The 26,629-nt window shown below is 46.8% G+C and overlaps 1 protein-coding gene across 3 annotated transcripts in view; it reads right to left on the bottom strand.

The window, feature by feature from the left end:
- CD44 (CD44 molecule (Indian blood group)) overlaps nt 1-8,813 on the bottom strand; it is an 85,647-nt gene extending 76,834 nt beyond the window's left edge. For all 3 annotated transcript variants that reach the window (XM_012803646.2, XM_023509242.1, XM_023509248.1), the window contains exon 1: nt 8,663-8,813. In XM_012803646.2, coding sequence (XP_012659100.1) covers nt 8,663-8,729 — 67 coding nt within the window. In that variant the 5' untranslated portion in view covers nt 8,730-8,813. The remainder of the gene's footprint in view (nt 1-8,662) is intronic.
- Between the last annotated feature and the right edge of the window lie 17,816 nt (nt 8,814-26,629).

The following is a 26,629-nucleotide window of genomic DNA, read 5'->3' as shown; positions in this document are numbered from 1 at the left end:
TTTGGTTGCAGCCATCATTGTTTTCTGGTGGGCCCGGGCTGGATTCAAACCCACCACCTTGGGTGTACGTGGCTGTCACCTTAGCCACTTGAGCCACAGGCACCGCTTCCTTTTATTATTTTAATATAGTGATCAAAAACCATCAACTTTTCTCTCGAGTATGGTTGAGAAAGTGATTTTTTGAGCTTTAGAGTTCTTTTAAACATGAGGAAAGATTCAGAAGTAAGGGTTAAGGCAGAGAGGCGCCCAGACCTATGAGAAATCAAGATTCCAGCTCTACTGGACACAATGTAACAAGCACCGAACTTCCCCTGCTTTGCCTGATGTTTCAAACCTGGAGAAAGAGCTACATAACCTGCAGAGAGAGCAGAGATAAGAAATTTCGAAGAAGTTAGAGTGTCACTATAAGAGGCAATGAGGGGGGGAATTTTATATGGACCTTAAAGAAAAAGAAATGGTAAAAAGCAATTAGCCAGCACCTATAAAAATTATGAAAAGTAGCGGAGATGGCTTTCCTAGCCAAGTTTCACAATGTTACTTAGTCAGCCATCCCAATATGTGCTGAGTGACGGCTGTAACTGGGGAACCATGCTAAGAGGTGGGATGTAAGGCAGGGACTTTTCCCTAAGGAGCGAATGCGCTCATTAGCTAGCCATAACAGCTAACAGGCATGCCTTGAACTTCTCGTTAAATGGAAAGATGTTTGTGGAGTTTTTATGAATTACCAAGGACAACAAATAGTAAGGTAAAGGTTACTTAGGGGAGCCTGCAGGGATGCACCTGATCTCTAAGGCTGATACTGTGGCGACAACTCCTCCTACCACTGAGGACTCACTGCAAAGACAGCCTCTGGGCAGGAGGTATCTTCACCAAACTTTGTCCTCCCCTGTATGACCAGTACTCTTGTGGGTTACCTGAACCCCTGTTCTCTCCTTGAAGGTGAGGGCCCTACAAGTCACTGGTGACTGAGGGGCTGACTCAGGGACATCAGCTGGTGTCCTGCAGGCTACCATATGGAGCTTAGGTTTATTGGAGTCTACTTTTCAGACTAGAACACTCAGCAATGGCAATATTCGTGACTGGCACATAGTAGACACTCATTTAATGCTTTTAGAACATACACAGATTGGGCCAGTGGCCTGGGCAGAAACACCCTTCCAGGCCTATGGCAGGAGTCCGGACATGGGCTGCAATTGTGCACTTCTTCCGGGCGTCTTAGTGTGCATGATGGTCAGCACTCACTCAGAGGCTTCCCTGTCACCACACTACTGACTCGGAGAAGTAGAAAGAGATTCGGACTAGTAACATGATTGGTGCAGGCTTCTTTCTAGAATGCACCACAGACCTGGTTAAGTGCAAACAGACAGAGTAAAATTGAAACAGATGGGGAATCCAGGGTGAGTCCCTGTCCAGTTTGTAGACTGAATTAGACAGATGTCCCCAGGGGGCTTTGCCTCCTCTCTTCCTGGGGGACTTGTTTCTCAGCCAGGGCCACCCAGAGGAAACTCTCTTGCTCCTTACTAGGCCAAGCACCCAGTCATCTCACGTAGATGAGGGCTGGGAGAAGACCTGAGGCACATTTTTAGCGTTTGCTAAATTCCTTGTGCCCTGCATGTGTGTAGCCTGACTCCTGACAGCCTCCTCTCTCAGAGTTTTGCACCCTCACCCATCAATTCTAGCTGGGAGAGAGAAGGCCTTGAACCAAGGACCCTTAAGTGGAGGGCAAACATTTTGCTACTATTCAAAGTTCTAGATGATGAAGAAATACCAACCAGCAACCCTCACTTTCATCCAGGTGGCCAAGAACGAAGTGGTAATGAACAAACAACTCGAGCCACTGTCCCTTTCACCCCTACACCCCTTCCCCCAACTTCCTATTACACAGAAGACAGCAGAGCTATTCAGGGGTTGGAATGAATGAGCTGCTCAGGATATGAATTGGAGGGAATTTCCATCACAACTTTCTCCATTTTTGCAATTCTTGCCCCATCCTCTGACATCACATTTTAAAATGGAAGAAGATAAAACCAGCTGCGTGGATGTTATGACCTCACACCCACCCAACCAGATTCTAAAATAGAGTCTTAGAAAACAACCAGAGTACCATCGGGTATAATCACACAGGTTGGAGGGGTGCCCTGACATCTTAATATACCAAGAGCAGCACTGGAATCCAGACCTCCCAGCTCCATCGCTGACCAGCTGTGTGGACTTAGGCAAGTTACTTAAATTCTCTGTGCCTCTGTTTTCTCACATGGAAAAGAAGGATAATACACAGTAATAGCACTGCCTTCATAAGGCTGGGGTTTAGATCTAACAAATTAGTGTATGGAAAATATTTAGAATGATGCTGGCCCATACCACTAAGTAAATATTTGCTATTAGTACTAATAGTGGTGAACGTTTCTCAGAAGACAATTAGCTGCAAACAAGCACAAAAGACAAAGGAACACTCAAAAAAAAAAAGGATGAACTTTCAGGGACTGCCAAAAGAGACTTGCAATTGTATCAGATGCTGGAAATTACTCTCCTCTGTGTGAATAATCTTTCTCCCCGAATGGAGGTTTGCAATTAACCTTTACTCTCAAAAACTAAAAACTTAAAGAAGGTTTTGGAACCTGAGTTTTGCAAATCACCTCCTTGGTGACTCAGCTCCTCCCCACCCACCTGGGATGTGTCTGCCCACACTTGCACTTAGGAGAGACATCTGCCTCAGGAGGACACACCCAGACACCCAGTGTAGCCCAAACTGGGGGAGAGGCGGCTCTGTGAGTTTCTGCCTCCAGCCACCAGCAGCCATCCCCTGGTTCCCTGTCTGTCTCCCTGCCTCTCAGGTCTCGCTGGGCATACAATCCTTGGGAATGTAGGAGCTGCTCGGTTATGGGTCATTTCACACTTGGGAGGATCTGTGGAGAGGACACACCATTTGCCGTTGCCAACATGGGTCCCCATCAGATGGCAGGCCTCCCTGCAGACTTGCCCCTGGAGGACTTGCAGGTCAGATAGCAGTTTGAGAACTACCCAAAGAGCCCCACAGAGAAAGCAAGACTTGTGAAATATTCCTACTTCTCCCCACTGGTGGCCACCTTCCAGAAGCAAGTACAGGGGGGCTGGAAGGGTCCAGGGGCCTCTCATTCAAGGGTTCCAACCTCATAACAGCATCTCCAAAATCACTCGGACTCCAAGCTGGCCACTGCTGGGGAGCATTCTATTTTGAGGCTTAAACTTGAGGTTGGTGTCATCCTGCTGCCTGCATCCACTCCCTTCTCAGTCCAACCATCTAGTGACCTTTCTTTACACAGCCATCTCCAGCTGTCACAGCAAGCAGTCACTACAGCCACAAACAGGCAGGTGAACTCCCTGTTTGGGCAGCCCAAACATGGTGGTAGTAGGTAGTCAGCCAGCCAAGCACCCTCCTCGGCCCTGCCCGGAGCAGCACACTCATCACCACTATTCTGTTAGACACACATAAACAAATCTGCACCTTAGCCACGCTGACCATCACGCTCCCATTTATGTTTCTAAATTCAAGTCATTCATTTCAGTTCAACAAACTGTTACCAACCATAACTACAGACACACAAGCGCTGGGATCTGAGGGCACAAAATGAATGAGATACAATCTGGGACATCAGGAGGCACCCCCAGGGTTGCAGGAGACTGTCAGGCGTGTGTTTTGCTGTGGCTGTTTTCCCCTTTGAGAGTGTGAAGGTCTGTAGCATCCTGGGTACCACCAACTCCCACCACACCCGCATATACATTAGGTGGACCAAGACTTGTAGGCGCACCTGCAACGTGTGTTTGTCCGCATCTAACTGACGGGAATCAAATATGTGGCTTTTCCTGCTATTTCACACACTGGAGTGACCAAGAAATGGAGAGCACAGGAATAGTCAATACTTTTTCTCCAAAGTACACATTTTCTAAACCAAACATCAATTTCATCAACACCAGATTAAGAAGTAATAAAGATGCAAATTCCTCATGTAAAAAGCCTTACAAAGTGTTTGACGTCTAATGACATGAAAACGTGCATATGTTTGTAGAAAAGTGTATAAACATTTAGTCAAAATAGATGCTATATGCCAATTGGGAGAATATTTGCACATTCAAGATCCTGACTGTCCCAGAGAATCTGGAACACCCAGGCGCTATATTCACGTCAAGCCAGACTCCAGAACCACAAACTTCAGAAAGCAGCCCTTCCAGGACCTAACTGGGCCAGCTTCACAAACCTTGCTGGGCAGCTCTCTGGGAAGAGTATAGTTTTAAAAAAAAAAAATTCAAACTGCTAAGTGAGTGGAAAGTGGGATTCCAATGTAAGGCAGAAGGCACCAGCCTACCCTGGTAATTCTAAAGAAAACTGTGTCCTTCCCATTCAAGCAGGAACACAAAGGAAATTGAGTCATCAGCTTCTTGCTGTGCAAACCCCCAGATTTTCTCTTTGAGGCAGAAAACATCCCCTTTGAATACTGCGGCTGTGGCTGGCAGCATCTGCCACCTGCTCCACTTCAGTCTTTCACAAGAAGCGCTTCCTGTTCGGGCTCTGGGTGGAGTCGGCTACCAAGGAGGTGCTGGGGAAATCCAATTGCAGCCTGTATCTTGTTCCCAGCCCCGGCCCCAGCCAGGAGGGCCTGTGGGGAGGCCCAGCTTACCTCCCACCACTTCCTCTCCATCAGGGACCCCAGTCTGGAAGCCTCTGACACCACAGGCTGATCTGAAACCTCACTTGGTTGACCACGTGTCACCTAGAGCTGCACACTGGGATCTGGTTCCAGACCCTTGACTTTTGTAGAGAACCATGCCAGGCCCCTGCCTGGGTCCTCAAGACTTTCCCCTACTGGGGGCACACACATCCTGCAAAGGAACATGTGACAAGGTGGCTTTCTGAGTCAACGCATCTAAAACACTTGCAGGGGTCAGCAAGAGAGCTTCCGGAGGGCCTCCTTCCTAATTTTCAGGCGGAGAGCACTGCCCCAACTTGTTTCTTAGACAAGAAACCGCCTCTCCCTTTTCTCCATGCCTGCAAATGAGAGCATGTCTAGAAGGGCAGTTGGGCTCTGATATGGGAAGGGACTTATTTTAGTAACAAATAATTTGGTTGACATCTCTGACAGCTGCAGCCAAGCCTGGGGAGAGACAGGCCAGAGCAGGGCAGGGTGGCCAAGAGTCTACAGCCTGCCAAGTGTGGAGAGACAAGCCACTCGCACGAGACTTCACCTATACCAACCACAAGGAACAGGGAGGGTGGGAGACCCACATGCAATTTCCAAAGTCCTCCAGAGACCATGTAATAAATTGAAAGCAAAGGCATTGGATTCTAGCATGGAAGGGTCTTAGACAAAGGGGAAATCCCAACTCTGCTACTAGGTCCTCAGTCTCCTGGGGCTGTTGTCAGACTCATATAAGATGACCTATGCTAACCTGCTGGCTTCATGCCTAGCAGACAGTTGGTGCTCAGTGAGTGCTACTTCCTGGGGACTTAGGACCCTGCTTTCCACAGTAGCAGAGTGTCAGGCTTTTAAAATGTGGGTGCTCCTAACCATCCAGTGATGTTCCAGGAGATTTCAGAAGCCTCCAGGTAATACAAAGAATGTTTCCCAAGCACCAACTTTGCTTGATGGTAAGAAATACATATTATTATTTTTATATTAAACTCACACTGAGTAAATATGTTGTGGAATGAAATATAAAATCATAATGAGTGAGTAGACTTATTTAACAGGTGGAGCAAATGCTGTTATTCCAGTAGACACGCCCTCCTCCCTACCCACTGCAGGGGTCAGGGTGGGGCCCCCTGCAGTCCTCTATGATAGGAGTATATCAAAGACCAAGTGTATGAAAAGCGGCCTTGCCTGGCACCCTAACCGGTCTCAGAGAGGGGAAGTCACCAGTCCTTCTTTATCAGGGTGTGTTTCCTTCTTGGGAAAAAGAAGGGGGTTTTCTAAAGGATCCTTAGAATCCTGGTCTCTGAGTCTGTGACAGTGAGTCAGGAAATACTTCCTGAATGAATGGAAGGAGATCTGTCATAAATTAAGAATTTCATGCTGTTTAGCATCCCCTCCCGAGTCGGGCAATTGGGAAGAAAATAGAACTTTTTTTCCTACTGGCTGCCAGCCTCCAACACAGGGACCTGTCACCATGCCTTTGCAGGAAATAGATGTCCAGTATGTGGACGAGGAATAACTGAATTCCTTGATGCTAACCTCAGCAAGGATGGGCTTTGCTTCCTGGCTTCTTTACAAGGGAGAATAAGCCAAAGCTCTCTCTGCCAAGAGACAGGTCTCTAACGCTCAGCGGGACCTTTATGGTGTGGGCCACCCTCAGACCCCAGGGCTGTCAGATGGTTCCCTCTTTCTCAACACTAGGGGTGCAATTCCCTCATAGTGGCTTCTCACCCTCAGAGAGAAGGAGATGTCTGTGCAGGGAGGACTCATCTTCCTCCCCTCTACCTAGGGCCGCTTTCTTTCTCCTGTACAGGACACCCAATTCAAGGTACCTGTTCTCTAACTCAGAGGTTCTGGGTCCAATGTCACTAATCCCAATTGGCCATTTCTCTACTTTTTGCTTTCTGATACAAAGATTGGACCACACTTCGCTCCCCACAGCCTTGCTCCTTTCCAAGTTTCCTCATGATTGTTCAGAGTCCACTGCTCCCAGAATGGGGTGGCGACAGTCCCTGTCCTTCCCATCATCTTTCTTCTCCTATCATACCTGCGCCCCTGCTTGCCCAGCCCCAAACAAAAGTCATGTCTCCTTTCCAAGTCTCGGTTCTTTCCAAACAACTTTTCAATCACATAAACACTGGCACTTCGAAACGCTTCCTCCAAATGGTGCTGCCCAAAGGCACCAGGGAAACTCAGGGTCAGAGTGAGGCAGGGATGAGCCTGCTGGTCCCTGAGGGAACCTCAGGGTTAGGACATCACCAAATATTTGAGGGTGGAGCCCTTTAGAAGAATCAGGGAAACAGGTTGGAAAGAGTCAGGAGTCAGAATCTTCAGAGACAAAGGAGAGGACTGGTAGGTAACAGACACATAAACTTCCCCAGAGGCTGCACGGAAACCACCACAATGGTCACCCTTTGTTAAAGGACAGGCTCAGGGCTCTCCCTGCCTGTCAAATCACCCTCTTCCCTCAAACCCTGAATGTTTATGCCTTTCAAGGGCCTGGTGGAACTCCAGTTCCCTCTAGGAGCCTCTGTGAGGCCCCTGGTCCACCAACACCTCACCTTCCCCAGAACTCCTTCCCAGGTTTGTCCAACCCATACAGATTAACCTATCCTGAGTTTGTCTTTGGTCTCAGTGGACCTAGGTTCACATCCCGCACCACTCCTGAGTGTACAAATGCTGGCAGGTCACTTAACCTCTCCAAGCCTCCTGTTAAAACAGACCTAAAAACAGGACACTTCTCACTGGGCTATTCTGAGAGTAAAATAAGGTCGCACACATAAAGGATTTAACACAGAGCTTGGCACCGTGAAAGTGTGGGGTAAATGGCAGCTCGTGCTGTTGTTACTGTGATTATTATTCCTTCTGCTTCAGGAACCTACAGCCTAGATGCCCAAATCCCCACCCAGCTTCAGTCTAAAGCGTCCGTGCGCAACTGTGGGTTTTGCGTTCTTGGTACGCCAGAAAACTTGCTGAGTAGAATTAACCATAGGCTAAGCTGTCTTAATGACCCAGCTGGCACTTGTTAAAAGAAAAATTAATTTTACTAGCGATAAGCAAATCAGCCATGTAATTATCGGGTAGATACAGAGACAAAGAAAGGGAAGGTTGGAGCTGAGCCGGGCTGGAATACCTCACAGGAGGCCCCTCCCCGCCACAGCCTTGAGAAGGCGCCCACCCCTGTTGGGGTGTGATACCGATATCCGAGCCCCAGCTCCAGAGTCCCCGATATTACCCTGGGATCCAGATTCCCCTGTGGGCTCTGAGGCTGCCAGGCAGGGAACACGAGCCACCTTGCCGTTTGGATTTCCCCAAACTGATTGGCAGAAACAGGAGGCTGCGAGGACTGAGCGGCTGGCCCAGTCTTGCCCTCCTGTTGCTACTCCCTGCCCCAGGCTGGGACTCTGTGGAGACCCAGGGCCTCAGTACAGAGCTGGTACAAGTTTCCACAGGCTGAAGTGGGCAGCGACGGGCAGGAGCAGACTGCGAGCTTTGGAACCCAGGCTCCAAGGGGCGCCGCAGGGATCCAGGACCACCCGTGTTCACACATGGTTCACTGTGACGCTCCTACCCCTATCCCAGCCCCGGCCCCCACCCCGGTCCCTGCCGGGTCTAGCTCTGCCCTACTCGACCACAGCCCCTTGAGCACCCGAGCCTGTTAGTCCAGATACTGCGCCCTGAGGAGTACAGTTACTTTCTGCCATGTGCTCGGGCTCGGCCGCGTCTCCCCAAACTGCGCGCCGGCAGCCTGCCCAGCAAACTTGCTCCTTTCTCTTTTCCTTTCCACACAACGGTGTATCCCACCGACAAACGCTCCAACAGCTTAGCGCAAAGTCGCTGACTGCTTTCCCCCACGCCACACACGTCGCTCGTAGCCCACTTGACTCCAATCCCCCCGGGTCCCAAGGCCGGCTCAGCCCACGGGGCTGCCGCGGGACCCGGGCTGGGCACCCCTGGCACCGCCTCCCGCTGCTCCGGCTGCGGCGGGCACTCACCGATCTGCGCCAGGCTCAGCTGCACGAGGCAGAGTCCCCAAACTGCGCGCCACCAAAGCGTGTCCATGGCGTCGGGGCGAACCGAGAGAGCGAGTGCAGCAGGAGGGTCCTGGGGCGCGGGACAGGGGGCGGCGGACCGAACCTGTAGGAGGCTGGGGTCCGCTGGGCAATGAGGCCGCCTTGGAAGTTGGCCGCAGTTTTTATTCGACGGAGGGAGGGAGCCAGCGAAGGACACACCCAATCGAGAGGGCTGTGACTAAGCAGCCCAGCCGGCAGAGGTTTAAAGACGTACCAGCCCTCCTTCTCGCTGCCCCTCCGCCCCCTCCGGCTTTCTCACCGCGACCGTGAACTGGGCAGCCGGGGAGGGCCAAGGGGACCCTGCCCTTCAGCGCCCACTGGTTCGCGCGCCCCCGGCTGTACCGGCCGCTGGAGGGGCGTCCTCAGCGCAGAGGATGACAGCGTCCTAAAACCTCGCCCAGTTGAACTCAGCCTCCGGCCTCTCCCTTCCCGCTAAATGAATCTTCGAACCCCTCCGGAGAACGATTCTCTGGGTTTCCCAGGCAGGGGGTGGGAGGGAGGAGTATCCTGGGAGAGGAGCTGGAAAGGGGAGAGGTCCTGCTCTGGTTGGTGGTGTTTTCCTGCTGACGGTGAGGAGTTAGGGCTGGAGGGCTTGTAATTCTCCCCAAGGGAGGAAAGGATAATCCATTCCTTTTCCCCTCAAAGAGAAGCAAGTCCACGTGGCTTGGGTGGATTCTTGCTTCTTGTCAAGACTGCTAAGGGAAAGCTAGCCGTGGCCAGTCACGCGGCTGGTATTGGGCTCCACCAACCCACGTGTTCTTCCTACGGTCGGAGCTGGCACCTCTACCCATCCACCCACGTACATGCTCTTGGGTTCTCCCAAATATCCTCCACCTTCCAGAGCTCTCCATCCATCTACCTCCAGACCACCCTTATCCACTCAGTTCAGCCATCTTCTGTTCATTCATTGATCCAGGTTCACATCCTTTCCTCTGTCAACCAATCCAACCAGCAACTCTTTCACTCAGCCTCCTATAATACAATTTATCCATCATTCCATACATGCTTCTCCATATTGTTTATAAAGCCACTTCCACCACGCTCTTTTACACTCACCCACCCGCATAACTGTTCACTGATGAATCCCTTCACTCCCACCCGCCCATCATCACCATGCCCATCATTTAATCCATCCTCTCATTCACATATTCATTCTTGCTGCAGTTTATACTCCTTTCCGTGTGAACAGTAATCCATTTTCTTCTGTCTATTCTACACTGTACATCTCAAAGATGGTAAAGGATTGTAATATTTTTCAGGGGAGGCATTTTGAGTTTGAAAAAAATCATACTTTGAATCATAACTACTTATCTCCCTGGAATACACGATGGTTTAATATGTGAAAAATCAAAAGCAGTATTTATTTTTAACATGAACTACTGAAAATAAGTCTGCATGGACTCCTTGCCAGAATGGTGAGTTACCAGTGGCCATAGCACAGCCCTGAAGGAACCATGCCAGAACTCCGGGAGGAATGTAGATTGTGTTATTTATTGAAAGAAATTGGAAAATTGAGAGAAATGCACCAAGACATCCACCCACTCATTCATTCATCAGACATGTAGGGAGTACCCGCAGGAATTAGGATAAATGAGGAACATGTAACGAGTACCCACAGGAATCAGGATAAATGAGGAACATGTAACGAGTACCCGCAGGAATCAGGATAAATGAGGGACTTCACACCCTGGAAGAGAAGCAGACTCACAGCAGGCTATGACTACACACTATGAAATACACTGCATGCAAAGTACGTGTATTCAGACCATCATCAGACTTGGAGAAGGGAGTCCCCCTTTTTCCTGGAAAACCACCGGGGAAGCTTCACAGGGGAAGTGGTATTTCATCCAGGTAGGAGACTGCAGGGACCAAGCCACCCCCAGGGAGTACTCTGTAGAGATGAATAGCAGGGATGCAGGAGCCAGAAGATGTGGGTTCAAACCCAGTCTCATGCTATATGCTTTCTCAAGCATAAAATGGGCTTAGTAATAGACTCTTCATAGAATTAGTGAGGATCACACCCCTCAAAAGTCCTATACATATTAAGCACTAGATATATGCGCACACATGCATACAGTATACACTATAACTATACAGAAGTGTTTGCTATTATTACCAAAAGCAAAATTGTATCATAGCATAGAAAATTGAAAGAACATGGCGTATTCAAGGAATGGAGAGCAATTTGGACTGACCTGAGCACTAGATTAGATGAAGAGGCGAGGAGGGAAGCAAGAAGACAGGAGGCTATGTCAGGGAACTTGACCTTGACCCTGTAGGAAATAAATTATTATTTAATTTAATTATTATTAAATAATTATTTGAAATACATTGTTTAATTATTAAATAATTATTCAAATTAAATTATTACTATGTTAAAATACACATAATATAAAATGCACCATCTTACCAATTTTTTTTCTTTTTTTTAGAGATAGTCTCACTTCATTGCCCTCAGTAGAGTGCTGTGGCGTCACAGCTCACAGCAACCTCCAACTCCTAGGCTTAGGCGATTCTCCTGCCTCAGCCTCTCGAGTAGCTGGGACTACAGGCGCCCACCACAACACCCGGCTATTTTTGCAGTTTGGCCGGGGCTGGCTTTGAACCCACCACCCTCTGTATATGGGGCTGGCGCCCTACTCACTGAGCCACAGGTGCTGCTCTATCTTGCCCATTTTAAAAGGCATAATTCAGGGGCCTTTAGTACTCTCAGAGTATTGTGCAACCACCACCATTGTCTGGCCCAAGGTAGGCTTTCACCTGGGGAGATCCTGTTTGACTGCTCCTCTTGCATTTTTCAGGCAGAGTGTTTGGGACTAAAAGATCACCTTCTGGACCTACTCCCCAGCCACTCAGCAGCTGGCATCCCACGATTCAGACACCTGGGATTGCCTGTCTGAAATAAACGTAGTTCCTCTGGCCCCCCACTTGAGGAGCAGGCACTTGGAAAATGCTGCCAGGGGCAGGGAAGTGTGGCCCTGCTGCTCTCTGCTGTCGGTGGTCAAGGGGACACTTTGCTGAACCAGTTGGGGACAAACCAGCTCCTAGGTAAAGTTTCAGGCTGTAACCCTGGGAGAAACCAGCCCTGCTGGGTTTTGTGGGCAAGAAGGCTGGGTGAGGAGTGGCCTTGAACACCTCGTGTGACCTCTAGGGATTTCAGCTTTCTTCTCTTGGAGGAGTCAAGTGATGTTAAGTGAATAGTCTCTAGGAATGATGTTTTTGTTTTCCTGTGCTTCAAGGAATCTGGAGGTTTCCTGGTGACCCCTTACAAGCAGACAGAGCAGTCAGCGCAAAGGCTGAAGAGTAGGTTGCCCTTTCCCTCCCCAGCCCCATCCCAACCACAGAAGTTCCACTTGCATCAGTTTTATATACAGAGACTTCCTTTTGACATTTTGACAAAGAATTTTACTCTTAAAAAAATATATAAAAACCACCAGATTAGGTCATCTCCAACCTTGTTCTCTTCTCCGTTAATGTAGTAAGCAATTCTCACAACGAAAGAAAAAGGGGCATGAAAGTGTTTTGCAAGCTATATAGGGGCATGCAAATTCTAGGGGTTGTAAGTAGGAATATCTTCCCGGAGGGGATGTCTTCTCTGCCTGCTTCCCCATAGTTTAGTGAGGGACTGAGATCCTTTGCCCCCATACCTCAAATGACTCATTTCAAATAACTGACCTGGTGACCTACTGAGTCAGAGCCAGCCTTTGGGAATTCCTGGATCACCTCTCTGAGCTGTCCTCTCATCCCCTTTCCACTCCAAACACAACCCACCCACTCTCCTTTCCCGTGCTCTCCTTTGGGCTTCCATAAAAGTTAAAATCTTTAAAGGGATTAATTTTAGAGCTTATTATCTGTTGTGTGTTGCACTAACTACCTTTCTAAGCCAAACCATGGGATATGGGAAACTAGAAAAGAGCTTGAATTGATCTGGGTTGACGTGAGATCACACTCTTTGGAAAGAATCTAGAATGCAATCAGCAACCTTGGACTGAGAAAGCCCATGTCTGAGCACTGGCTCTTCCCCTTATCAGCCGGTGACTTAACCTCTGGGAGTTTCGTTTATCCCAACCACAAAACAGAGGAGGTAATTAAAACCTTTCCTAGAGTTTGTTATGAGGAGTCAGTGAGAGAAAGGTATCAAGACCTTTTTTACTGGGGGTCCTGCCTGATGGTGGTGCTGAATGATCCACCAACCTCTAAGCTACTTGAGAACAGAAACACGTCTGGCTTGGGTACCAGCAAATACTCAGGTCTCAATGCCTGACATATGCCAGTCTTTGGCATGCATACCATGCTCCATAAATAAGCATTCCATCAATGCATGGAGGACAGTTATTATTTCCCCCTCCCATTACAGCATTTAGGAACCATGTGGGCTAATAGGTGGAAGTACATAGACAATTTGACAATTTCTAAATATTAATAGATCCAAGCTGGGGTCATTGCTTTAGGCAGACTGCAGTGGAGCCAGAGCATTGCTCACGCTGGCAGATTGAAGGTTTTTTCCCTGAAATATTGGGGCCTGATGGTTTCTGACCAGTAGTAATAAATCTAATTCCTCTTAAACAAAGAAAAGTTAAATCTAAACCAAATGTGAGCAGAAGTGTGAACGGTTGGAAGATCTGGGGCTGAATCATGGAATTCCAGGATTATAAACATAGCGAGTCATGGAGTCTTTTAGAGGGACAATAATCAATTTTTTTCACGGTGTTGTTTCCCAGAAGAGAAGCAATCTAGTAAAGAAAAAGTGTCATTCTAGTTCAACTTTAACTTGAAAAAAAATCCATTCTGAGTTCATATTCAGTGTGTGAATTCAACACATGTAAATGAAGAGTGGTGAAAAAATGCTCTGATGTCATGGTTATTAGTGAAGTCTAAATAAACCACTGACGGGGAATGAATCTTTGTGAAAAAGTGAATGACCTCAAATGACTAGTTGCAAGTTAACCAAGCGCAACTATGAAGCTGAGTCTTTGGGAGTTTTAAGGCCTTCAACTCATGGAAAATAAAGTAGCTGGTGTGGTTCCTGCCCCCTGGAAATGCCAAAAGGACACATACGAGATCTGACAATTAAGTTTATAAACTTATCCTAGAAAAAGCACTATATACCTCATTGCCAAATATCACTATTGTCACCTTGGAAGTACTTCCCTTGGGAAGCTGTGCACCGATGCCAGAGGGTAGTTAACCCTTCAAAACAATTTTGGAACACTTTTCCTGGAAAGACCATCAGAGCTGTCCTTATACAGCACAGAAAAACACACAACAATAATTAATCCCCCTCAGCAAGACACCACCACATGTTGATGTGAACACAGCTGGGGGACACTGATATACCAAGATTATGAAACCTTATCCAGTTGTTTAGACAGTGCTGCCAACGTAAGCACATGGCGGCAAGTTCACAACTTAATTGTCAGGCTGTGTACAGGGACGACTCTGATGGTCATTCCAGGAAAAGTGTTCCAAAATTGCTTTGGGGGGTGAACTCGGTGCTGGCATTGGTGCATAACTTCCCAAGGGGAGGACTTCATAAGTGACCATAGTAATATACAGCAATGGGGTACGGAGCATTTTTCAGAGGATGAGTTCAAGAATGTAATTGCCAGACCTCATATTTTATGTGCCCGTGTCTGTCACAAAGTGGGTTTCACACAGACCTTTGGAAGTTAAAATAGTACGAAGGCAGGACCAAATCTTGCAGTCAAACGAAAACACATTTGGAAATGTGAATATTTAAGGATGAAATTTTGAATTAATGGTGTGTGACTTTATGTAGCAAGCTAATTGGAAAGAAGACAACAGAAAGTCTATATTTTATGCACTGTTATTTAAAAGAAATGTAATTTTATTCCTTTTAAGCATATGTAGTAACTAAAATTCGTATTTATCCCTCTTATTTCCACTTCATACAAAATGGTTATTTTAAGGTTTTAGAGGATCTGCTTTAATGAACACTTCTTTTGTGTGTGAGAGAGGGTGAGACTCTGTTTCCCCAGGCTAGAGTGCTGTGGCATCAGCCTAGCTCACAGCAACCTCAGACTCCTGGGTTCAAGTGATCCTCTTGCCTCAACCCGAGTAGCTGGGACTACAGGTGCCTACCACCATACCTGGCTAATTTTTCTGTTCCTATTTTTAATGAAGATGTGGTCTCACTCTTGCTCAGGCTGGTCTGGAATTCCTGAGCTCAAGCAATCCTCCCACCTTGGCCTCTCAGAGTGCTCGGATTACAGGCATGAGCCACTGCACCAGGCCCTTAATAAACATTCGAGCATGATTTGTGTTGGTCACATCCATGGTTGGTATGTAAATAGTGACTAATGCCCTTGGAGCGATCTGAAAATTATTTATTCTCTTTATTAATTCATTGGATGACTACTACGTGTTGAGCAATATTTATACATTCTTGCTTCTATAATAATTAATCATCACTACTCCATCAGTGCTACCATCACCACCACCACCATCATTTCCACTCCTGTCCATCATACCACCACTGTCATCACTACCACTGCCGGCATGGTCACCTTGAACTCTGCCACCACCACCAGCATCACAAACACCTCCACTACCACCATCATCATCACTAGTATTACCATTACTATCACTACAATCACCATCATCTTCAACATTGTAGCTGACAGTCCTTACCATATGTCAAACCCTAATGTCATTTAATTGTCCCAATATCCACACAAAAAGTTAATTCCTGTTTTATAGATAAGGAAACTGAGTCTTAGAATGGTTAAGTGACCTGTTTAAGGTCACATTTTAATTGGAAGATTTTTCTTGTCATTAAGAGATACAAAGAAAATTTTGAGCCCTTCCTGATTCTCGATCTAGCAAAAATGTGAAACCAATAAAGTTCTAATCCATCGGTCTTCGCCAAATTTTATCATAGTCAGTTTCTTTGAAGAAGATCTCCTTTGAAAGCTTGTATTGGACTTGGGGAGGTTGGGGGACTTGGAGATTGTTAAGGTATGGAAAGGATGACCACCGCCCTCATCCATTCCATGAGGATGGAAAATGTTGATTCTTACGGCTTCCTGAAAAATTTGAATCCTACAATAAGGCAACTTTAAATGTATAGATTCAAACCTTGATTACTCACTAGACAATTTTAGATTTGCAAAGGAACTATGCCTTGATTCCTTATAGTATCACCGTGACATAGCTATTTAGTCTAAATTGAAATGAACACCATTCTCTGTTTATGGTACCAGAGAGTTTATTCAGTGATATACTACTCACAAAGATACTGTTTGATTAATGGCCTAACCCGCACATTATAGTTTCTTCTCTAGATATCGCATCCAGCTCCTGAAGTAGATTCTGGGAGCCATAATTTTACCGTGTGATCCCCCACCTCCTTTGTCCATGGCTATCTGGACCTAGTGGTGGACACCCAAAGCAAGTCTGGGCAATCAGAGCCTTTGTTCTTGAAATCTGGTATTACAGTGTGGCTGAATGTATAAGATGTAAACTTGGAAGTGAAGGGGTAGCAATATACCTCCATGTGGATAGAGAAACAGGAGAAAGAAAAATAAGGTAGAAGTTCTGAGAAAAGCAGAAACTATTTCTTGAGTTATAACACTTTTCAGACTCTTGTCCTAGTCCATTCTTGACCTGACTACATTCGTGTCCTTGGCTTTCTGTGAGGTACACTTGCATCCTTATAATAAAACCCCTTTAATCTGTTTATGTTAGCTTAAGCCAATTTCTGTTCCTGGCAACCAAAAAGTATGTGATGAACATAGGAGAGCATCACTCCATTCTACAAAAGAGTGCACAGAGGCTCAAATGGATGGCAGACATGTCTACTGTTGGGTCTTGAATTTAGGACTTTAGATCTCAGGACTTATGATTCTAAGTTCCACACTTGTTTCATGACCTGGTGTCACCTACAACCCTTCCTCCACATCATCCCGTTCTTTCGAAGAATGGAATTATCTCTCCTCACTAGAACAGAAGCGAGACATTCTCAATGATTTGCCCACATTTGCATGGTGATCCTAATGAGGCATCCCTTCTGAGTCCAACTTCCGAGACCTCCTCCAGAGAGCCCCTTTCTGCCTGAACATGCCTCACAGTCTATTTCAAAGGCAAAACCTTTCAGCTGGCAGATAGTAACAGCTGCGTCTCTTTAAAATACTCAAAGGGTAAAAATTGGGGGCTCTAAGGTACGGGTATAAAGCTCCAGCCACAAGCTGACTGAGCTGAGCACCAGCTCCTGTAGAGGGAGTAGGTACTGAATGTGGATGAGCACAAGCCAAAGCTCATTTTGTTGCTGGCTACTATCCCCAGCCACAGGGGACTGCTGCCCTGGAAGGCATGGCCTTGGCCATGGCCATGGTCTAGGTAAGAAAGAGAATTGTTGAGGACGTGGAGAGGGAGAGAGAAGGAGATAAAGAAGGAGAAGCATCTGAAGAAACCATATGAAGGTGAAAGAAGGACAGAGGCACACATGTGAAGCCACCATGTGGACACTTTCAGTCCACACTACAGGGACAAAGCAACGAGGACAAGCCAAAGATGAACAGCACCCGTCCTCTCTCATCAGGGGTTATGGTCTAGCTCAAGATCGGCCTATCAGCGGCCTTCATTGGCTTTAAGAAATATTTTGTAAGCACCAGACACTGTTCTAAGTGCCAGGAATACAACAACACAAAAACCAGACTTATGTTTTACTATTATTGAGGAAGTGGGCAGAGGGTGCAGGGTACTTTTAATAAGGTAGACAGGGAAGGCCTAAGGAGGTGAAATGTGAGCCAAGCTTGCACAAAAAAAGACAGACTAAATGTAAAAAGCTCAAGACTGGTGTATTTGAGGAACCAAAAAGGCCAATGTGGGTGGAGCAAAGTGAACAAGAAAGCAAATAGTAGGAAATGAGATTGAAGAGGAGGGTAGGCAGCTCTCGCGCACCCTTGCAGGCTGTGGTAAGAAGTTTGGATTTGTGCTGACTGCAGTGGAATGACTTTAGTGGGTTCCCCCTAATTTTCCAGATCGGATCAATTAATAGTGACTGCTTGAGCCCCTGAGAAAGATGCTGAGGCTCAAAGGATAAAAGTTCACTGACAGATTAATAAGGTACATTGTGTCTGCAGGATGAGACAATGGTAACACTAATTGATAATTAATGTTTGCTGTCTTTGATCACGATGGAGGATTAACTTGTGTTAGTCAAAAATGTCTAGGTTATGCTGGAGAAACAACATCAGCAAAGTCTTAGTAGTTTAACACAATCACCCAGGTGGCTTCTTGCCAAGCTAAGTCAGCTATGGGTCCAGGGAACTCTCTAAAACCAATTGTCTTCCGTGTTCACTGACTCTGGAGGTTTTGATCTTACGGTACTTTTTGCCTTAACACAATTGCTGCAGCAGGGAAAGAGAGTAGTAGAAGGCCTCAGACCAGTGATTAAATGCTTTGGCTCAGAAATAATACATTTCACATCTTTTCCCAACCCATTGGCTAGAATGAGTTACATGAACCCACCTAATTGCATGAGGACACAGGAAGGGTAACCCTCCCATTTGCCTAAAGGGAGAATGACCTAATATGAGTAAGCAATAAAAATCTAGCACATAAATCAGCCGTAAAGAAAGTCCAAGAAAACTCCTGTCATAGATAAGGTGTTGGGTGGAGGGGTGATATTGACTCAGGCAGTTCAGAAAGGCCCTACAGAGAAGGGGGTACCTGAGCCAGGTCTTGGTGGATAAGTAGAGTTTTGTTAGATGGCCGCCCTCTAGCTCAATTTTCACCACCCCCATCCCATCAACCCCTCTCTTTTCCCTGGTTCAACCCATTTGTCATTCTGCAAGTCCCTTTAACTGGCTCTTTAGACCAATCACTTTGGATACAACATCATATGATGCAGAAGTGCATTATTTATTGATATTTATTTGCTGTGTAATTTAGGACAATATACTCTCCATCTCTTTGCGTTTAAGTTCCTCATATAATGCTTTATGTAATTAGCGTGAAAATTAAAGTATATAGTCTAGTAATGCATCTGTTTAACTTACCATAGAGTTTGGAAGATAGCAGCTTACAAAGAATAGTAATTAGCTGAGTGTGGGAGCTCACACCTATAATCCTCACACTTTGGGAGGCTGAGGCGGGAGGATTACTTGAGTTCAGGAGTCTGAGAGCAGCCGGAGCAAGAGAGACACCTATCTCTACTAAAAATAGAAAAAATTAGCTGGGTATGGTAGTGGGCACCTGTAGTCCCAGTTATTCAGGACACTGAGGCGGAAGGATCTCTTGAACCCTGTAGATTGAGGTTGTTGTGAGCTAGGCTGATGCCATGGCACTCTAGCCAGGGCAACAGAGTGAGACTGTCTCAAAGAAAAGTATTGGTTTGGTGCCTGTAGCTCAGTGGTTAGGGCACTGGTCACATGCACCGGGGCTGGTGGGTTTGAACCCAGCCCAGGCCTGCTAAAAAACAATGACAACAACAATCAAAAAATAGCTAGGCAGTGTGGCAGGTGCCTGTAGTCCCAGCTACTTGGGAGGCTGAAGCAACAGAATTTCATAACCCCAAGAGTTTGAGCTATGATGCCATGGCACTCTACCAAGGGTGATATTGTGAGATTCTGTCTCAAAAAAAAAAAAAAAAAAAATTGTACCATTGACTCAAAGCTTTCTTAAAATTCTGCCTTCTCTTGTTTTTATAGCGATCCCTCTAGCCCATCTGTATGAATATATGTTTCTGTATTTTTGTTCTCCTTTTAGTTACCAATAAGTTGACTCAACAATGTAGAATGGTTTAAAGACATACGCACTTTTGGATCACTTAACATTCATAAAGATTTTTGGGTCCATAGATGGTAGGATTGGAAGATTCGGGTTGATGGAGACTCTGCAATTTTCAACACATGACATGAAAGTTACTAGGGTTATTTCCATTCAGTTGGTGGAAAGAAGAGGACTGAGAGGCGTCCCCTGGGAGGGGGCAGCCTGGTCATGTGACCATCACTTCCACTCACATTCCACTGGCTGGAACCCAGTCACGTGGTAAGCTGGGAAACACAGTCCCGCTGTCAGTTGGGAAAGAGGAGAATGTGGAGTTCTATAAGCTGTGGTCTTGCTGCGCTCTCTATCCCAGCTCCTCTGGGTCCATTCCCCATTCATTCTCCTAACGTGGGGCTGCTGGAGTCCTTTCCAGGGCTCTATTACTTCATTTATTTCCTATGTCCACATCCCCGACCAGGCCACAGTGATGAAGGAGGGCCGCCTGGACAACCTTCACTCAGGGAGTGTGCCTCCACCTCCCAGGGGCTCCTGTTCACTCCCCTCCACACGCACACCCCGCGCAGGGCTACACACACCACATGCACCATACATACAGATGCCACACATCACACACCACACATGCACACTGAACACACACTATACACACCACACATACACAGATGCCACAAACCACACACCACACACCGCTACACACACCACACACTGCTACACACACCACACACACCATACATACACAGATGCCACACATCACACACCACACACACACACGACACACTGCTACACACACCATACATACACATAGACACCACACACATTCACACCACACACACTAAACACACACTACACACACCACACACACCATACACACACACAGATGCCACACATCACACATACCACACACGCATACCCTACACACACCACAGACACCATACATACACACAGATGCCACACATCACACACACCACACACACACCACAGACACCATACACACACACAGATGCCACACATCACACACACCACACACGCATACCACATACACACCACAGACACCATACATACACACAGATGCCACACATCACATACACCACACACACACCACAGACACCATACATACACACAGATGCCACACATCACATACACCACACACACACCACACACACCATACATACACACAGATGCCACACATCACATACTACATACACACCACATTCATGCACACCACACATGTGCACCACACATTACACATACCACACACACCACATACCATAACACATCACACACCACACACATGCACCACACACATAGACACACCATACATACATACATCACACATGACACACACCACACACGTAAGCCACACATATACATACATACACACATCACACATATAATACACACACAACACACATACAATTCACATACCATGCATACACACACATCACACACATGCACACACACTCCACACATTGCACATCATGCACTACATGTACCACACATGCATACCACACATCGCACACACACATATACACACAAATGCACCCACATACATGACACACACATACACACACACTCCACACGTGCACATCACATACCTCACACAAACATACACAAATGCACACCACACACACCATACCACACACACATCTCACACATATCACACACATGCATACACATGCACACTCATACATACACAGACCACACATATACACACCACACATGTACACACATACACATGCAGCACACCTGCACACATATACACTCCAGCATATACGCCTGCAGCACACAGATACATACACACACCACACATCCACATGTATACACACACACACTGGCCAAGGAGATCTGGCCTCGTCCCACAGAGCAAGTGTTGTGACGCTGGAGAGGGTGACAACGCCACCACATGCTGTCCTGGGCAGGTCCTACAAGCCCTTCTTCTCCCCTATAGCTGATGCCCCAAAGTCTACCATTGAACTTGGAAAGTCGTTGCCTTTGGGTCAGTGATTTTAGACCTTTCCTCACCAGCACGTTTGGCCCAGGGAGAGAGAACATGGGTGATGGCATGATTGCTGAGCACTCCAGAAAACGCAGGAACAATCCAGAAAGATGTAAGCCTGACCTTCTCAGAGGCCACCCCGTCCCCTTTCCCAGTCCTGATGAGGCTATGCTCACGTGGCACTGTTTGAGTTGTCGCTTGCCCCTGTTCATGGACAGAAACTTCCTGTAGGGGGTCTTGTAGCCCCACAGACAGATCGGCTGACAATCACATTTCCACTGCTTCATCCCATGGAGAAGCAGCCCCACACCCCATGAACAAGGCCTGTCACCACAGCTCTGTGCCCCCCAGGCACCTCTGCAGGACAGTGAGTGCAGAGGAGGGACAGGGCCTCCACCAGCTTCTCAGACACTCCTACCCTCTCTCTTCCCGGTCTTTCTCTCTTCTTCCAACTCCTGTTTCTCTCCTGCCTTATCTCCCTTTCTCTTCTCCCCTGTCCTCACGTCCTCATCTCCCCATCTCTCTTCACCCTCCCTTGATGGCGTCTCCTGCCCTGGCTCCTCTCCCAGCCACGCACGGAGGCCTCTGTGGTTTGTACTCACTCTCTCTTCCTCACCTCGGCCCTGCTCCGCCTGCCCCCTCCTCAGCTTGGGTTTGTCCCCTTCTTTCCCCCACCCACGGAGCATCAGCCCCTGGTGGCCTGATTCAGACTCTTAATGTATTTCCACCCTCATCACACGCAACCTAGAAACTTGGTCTCAGAGCAGAGCGGATATTCTGGGTGCAGCCCTCAGGTCACCTCTCTGTCCCCTCAGGGAAGCAGCTGCAGGCTTCTTTGATGCCTGGCTGGAGAGGGAGGGACAGTGACAGGGAGCTATCTCACCAAGGGGTCTGGGGGGCCCAGCAAAGGGCTTGCTGTCTGGGACTAAGCTTCTGACATGAGTGGTTTCAGAAAGCCCTGTCTCCACAGGGAGAGAAATAGAGGACAACGAAAGTGCCATACCTTGCTGGACAGGCACTAGGAGAAGGACTTTCTCAGAATATCTCTTATTATGTGCCGGAAGAATTGCTATTTTCACTTAAAAATAGAGAATCTGAGGATCAGAGAGATTAAGTGCCTTGCCCACTCCCACACAGCCTGGAAGCAGTGAGCCCGGGCGGGGCCCAGTCTCATGTCAAAGCACCATGTGTTCCATGGCAACGAGGACCTCGTATGAACTGAGGAAAATCATTCTGCCTTTCTGTCTCTTACCATCCAGCCCCTTAGTGTTGGTTTCCCTCTCCCCGCCCTTCTTAGCATCTCCTTTCCTCTAGCAAAGCCCTTGCCATGTATGTCTGCACCCCCACCCTGTCTTCTTCCATGTACTTCTCTGCCCACATTGCAGTGACATCACCGGCATCTTGGGCAAACTTCAGAAAACCTCACCCATCTGTGTACTTTTAGGATTCAAGTCATCTGGAGTCAGAGCCGAACGGTTCTTTCTCCGTGGGATGTTTATAGGACCCTGCGCTCATGTGTCTGCTTTAAGCTTGAAGAGCCCGGAGTGCAGGAGAGGAGGAGGAGCTGACCTGACTGCGGCCTCTGTGAAGGTCAGGCTACTATCTGCAGGTCAGATGAGGCTGAGCTGCGTGGCGGCAGAGATGAAGTTCCTCCTCCAAACACCCAGGGGCCTGGCGACCCTTTTGCTCACCCTTTTGAAGATCTGCGGTTCTGCTTTTTGTGACAAGATGGTGCCTCTGCAAAGTTGGAGACAACTTTGGCAAAAAGAAAAAGTTCATCCAGATCCCACTCACTACTAAAAGTTATTTTGGCTGGGCACAGTGGCTCACACCTGGAATCCTAGCACTCTCGGAGGCTGAGGCAAGAGGATCCCTTGGGCTCAGGAATTTGAGACCAGCCTGAGCCAGAGCAAGACTCTGTCTCTACTGAAAATAGAAAGATTATCCAGGTGTTGTGGTGGGTGCCTGTACTCCCAGCTACTCAGGAGGCTGAGGCAGGAGGATCACATGAGCCTAGGAGTTGGAGGTTGCCGTGAGCTGGGCTGAAGCCAGGGCGCTCTAGCCTGGGCAACAGAATGAGACCCTTGTCTAGAAAATAAAAGTAAAAATAAAATAAATGTTGTTACTTTTATTTTTGCATATCTTTTTTCAGCGTTTGGTCACATGTGGGTTGATTTTTTTTGACCCTGCTGTCATGTTGGCATTCTGCCTTTAGCATTGTATTCTGGGTTGTTCACTCTTCAGTATAAATTCCAGAATTATTATCTTTAAATTACCTCCAGCATTCCATGATCAGATGGAGCATGATTTATTAATATAATTTCCTACTAGTGTACATTTAACTTGCTTCTGGGACACAAAGATATAAAATACTGTAATGGAAAATTGTATGCATGCAGCCTTTGGCCTCTATTGAATTATTTCCTCAGAAAGTTGGATCAGGAATGTGAACGGTCATGAACAGCCTCATTGCAAAATGGAGTTAGTATTAAGAGTAGAGTGTCAATGACCGGGGTAAAATCCCAGGTTTGGCACATCCTAGCTGTGTGATCTTGGACAAACTACTGAATTTTTCTAAGCCTCGATGTCCTCTAATGTAAAATAAGGCTTAACTTACAGGATCGTAAGGATTGAACAAAATATTTTAATAAGTGTTAGACCTATTGCTGCCGTGACTACGACCACGTTTTTGTTTTCATTTTTGAGACAGAGTCTCACTCTGTCGTAAGTATCAATAGGAGTGCTGCTACTTAACTTAAGGATTGTAATGAGGATTGAACAAAATAGTATACATTGAAAATATTTTAGTAAGTATCAGTACTGTTGCGGCTGTGACTCCTACTAACATCAATACTACTTCTCTGTTACTCTTCTAGACTAAGCTGACTCCGCGCCATGTGGCTGAAACCCAAAATGTTTCTTAGAGCAAAACACAGCCTGGTTTATAGTAATTCAGCAGGTCAAATGATGTTAGAGCTACTTATTCTCTTCAACCATCCTAGGTCTGATACTAGGCATCTCTTTTAAAGTTCTTTAAAAGCCTTTGTAGGTCCCTAGCTCTGTTTGTTTTGTTTTATATTTTTGAGACATAGTCTGACTCTGTTGCCTGAGTTAGAGTGCATCATCATAGCTCACGGGAGCCTCCAACTCCTGGGTTCAAGAGGTCCTCCTACCTCAGCCTCCCAAGTAGCTGGGACTGCAGGTGCATGCCACCATGCCTGGCTGATTTTTCTATTTTTTCTAGAGAGGGGGTCTCTATCTGGCAAAGGTTGCCTAGCCCTTTTAATTTGGGGGACCACACTGTAACCCGCACTAAACAGATTTAAAAATAAAACCATATCCTACAGGACATAGAGTTACACAGGAGTAGGAGACTGTACAGAAACAATAGATTAGTAGAAATGGTGTGAGGTTTTAACTTCATGTAATTATTTCTTCATATTTTCACTTTTATTAAGAACTTATCAATTTTGAGTTAGAGTTTAAGGGCTTAATGCATAATGCTTTTCATCTCCATTTGTGAGTTTAAAACCAGGTAAGAAATATACTCTGGGGTCAGATAGATGGAAATCTCAAAATAGCAGCTTCATTACTCGGAAGCACAGAAGAAAATACTGTGGTTTAAATAATCGTGGAGCCACAGGAACTTCCTAATACCGGCCCCTGAAATGACTTTGTGATGCTCCTCCCAAAAACCCTTCCGGCTCCCCCTGCTTGCCACAGATTGGTGCTCACTATGGGCAGACACATACCTGAAAAGCCAGGGCGAGGGAGATGCCAGGGGAAAAAGTGTTCAGTTTGTCTCCAAACTCATCACCAAAAAAAGAGAGTTCTTTCCTCTGTGTGTGGGAAGGACAGGGCAAAGGATGATCGGAGGCTGCGAGTGATGGTTGGACCTTGCATCTGATGAGCGGGAGTCTTCCCTGCCACCCCCAAGGTGTAACTCACCCCAGACGTGAGCAGTTGTTTGCACAGGTGGAAATGTGCTGAGGTTTCTCAACATGGAACCATGAGATCAGGGTCCTGTCGGTTTCTGGGACTCCGCATTTGATCCTAGGCTCACCTGTTGGGTAAGATGACAACAGGTCTATTCTCACCATTCTGACCTTTCGTGTGCTTTCTCACAGCCATGGTGAGACCTCCTCTTTTTTCCCTTCTCTCCTGGTTTTCTTCCTAACCCTCCTGACTAGTCCCTGTACCTGGGACCGGTGTTGACCTGCTAGTTAGCACCTCCCAACACCGGAATGTAGGCTCTAATACTTATGCTCTTGAATCATGTTTTCACACTGCATTCCTGCCAATTTATAGTTCCACCCACCATTTAAAAGGATTATTTCAGCTGCCAAATCCCCCCCCCCAAAAATCCCAGTGCAAATTGGCCCAAGCAACAAAAAAATTTACTATTTCACACCATGAGATGTAAAGAAAAAAATACAATGTTATTAGCAACAACTCGATGACAGTGGACCCAGGTTTTGTTTTTTTTTTTCTATTTTTCTGCTGTCATCGGCCCCTTGGCTTCATCCTAAAACAGGTTTCCCTTGTGGGCCTGAGACAGATGCTGTAATTCCAGCCATCACCTGCAGGAGCCAGATCAGCCAGAAGAAAGGAAACCATGGCACCTTTCCTTTCCTTTCCTTCCTTCCTTTCTTTCTTTTTTTTTTAAAGAAGTCTTTTCTAAAATCCCCTTCACACTGTATTGGCCTCTGCTAAACAAATCTCTAAGCAAGGAGATAGAACGATCATTATTTAGACCTATCCCTGGACTTATAAACACAGAGAGTAGATACCCTAACAAACTCAACACTCGTACAAAAGGAAAAGGGGAAAACAGATGGTGGGTGGGCAGCCAGACTTAGCTGTTGTGCATCAGTAGATGTTTGTCTTAGTGGGTATTATTTTAAAGAGCCAGGCTCCTTCTATCTCTGTTTTCTCATCTCTGGACCTCAATTTCCTCATCTGCCTTCTGCACCTTGCAAGGCTGCCATAATGAACAAGTAACATAATGTGCGTAAGCTATAAAGTATTACGTAAACCTTGCATCTGATGAGCGGGAGTCTTCCCTGCCACCACCAAGGTATAACTCACCCCAGACATGAGCAGTTGTTTGCAAAGGTCATGCAAAGGTCTTGAATAGTCATCAC

This window comes from Otolemur garnettii, unplaced genomic scaffold, assembly GCF_000181295.1.
Source record: "Otolemur garnettii isolate 467f Iridium unplaced genomic scaffold, OtoGar3 scaffold00001, whole genome shotgun sequence".
In the NCBI taxonomy this organism is placed as follows: domain Eukaryota; kingdom Metazoa; phylum Chordata; class Mammalia; order Primates; family Galagidae; genus Otolemur; species Otolemur garnettii.
The sequence above is the reverse complement of the archived record's forward strand: the minus strand, read 5'-3'. Positions and strand labels throughout refer to the sequence as shown.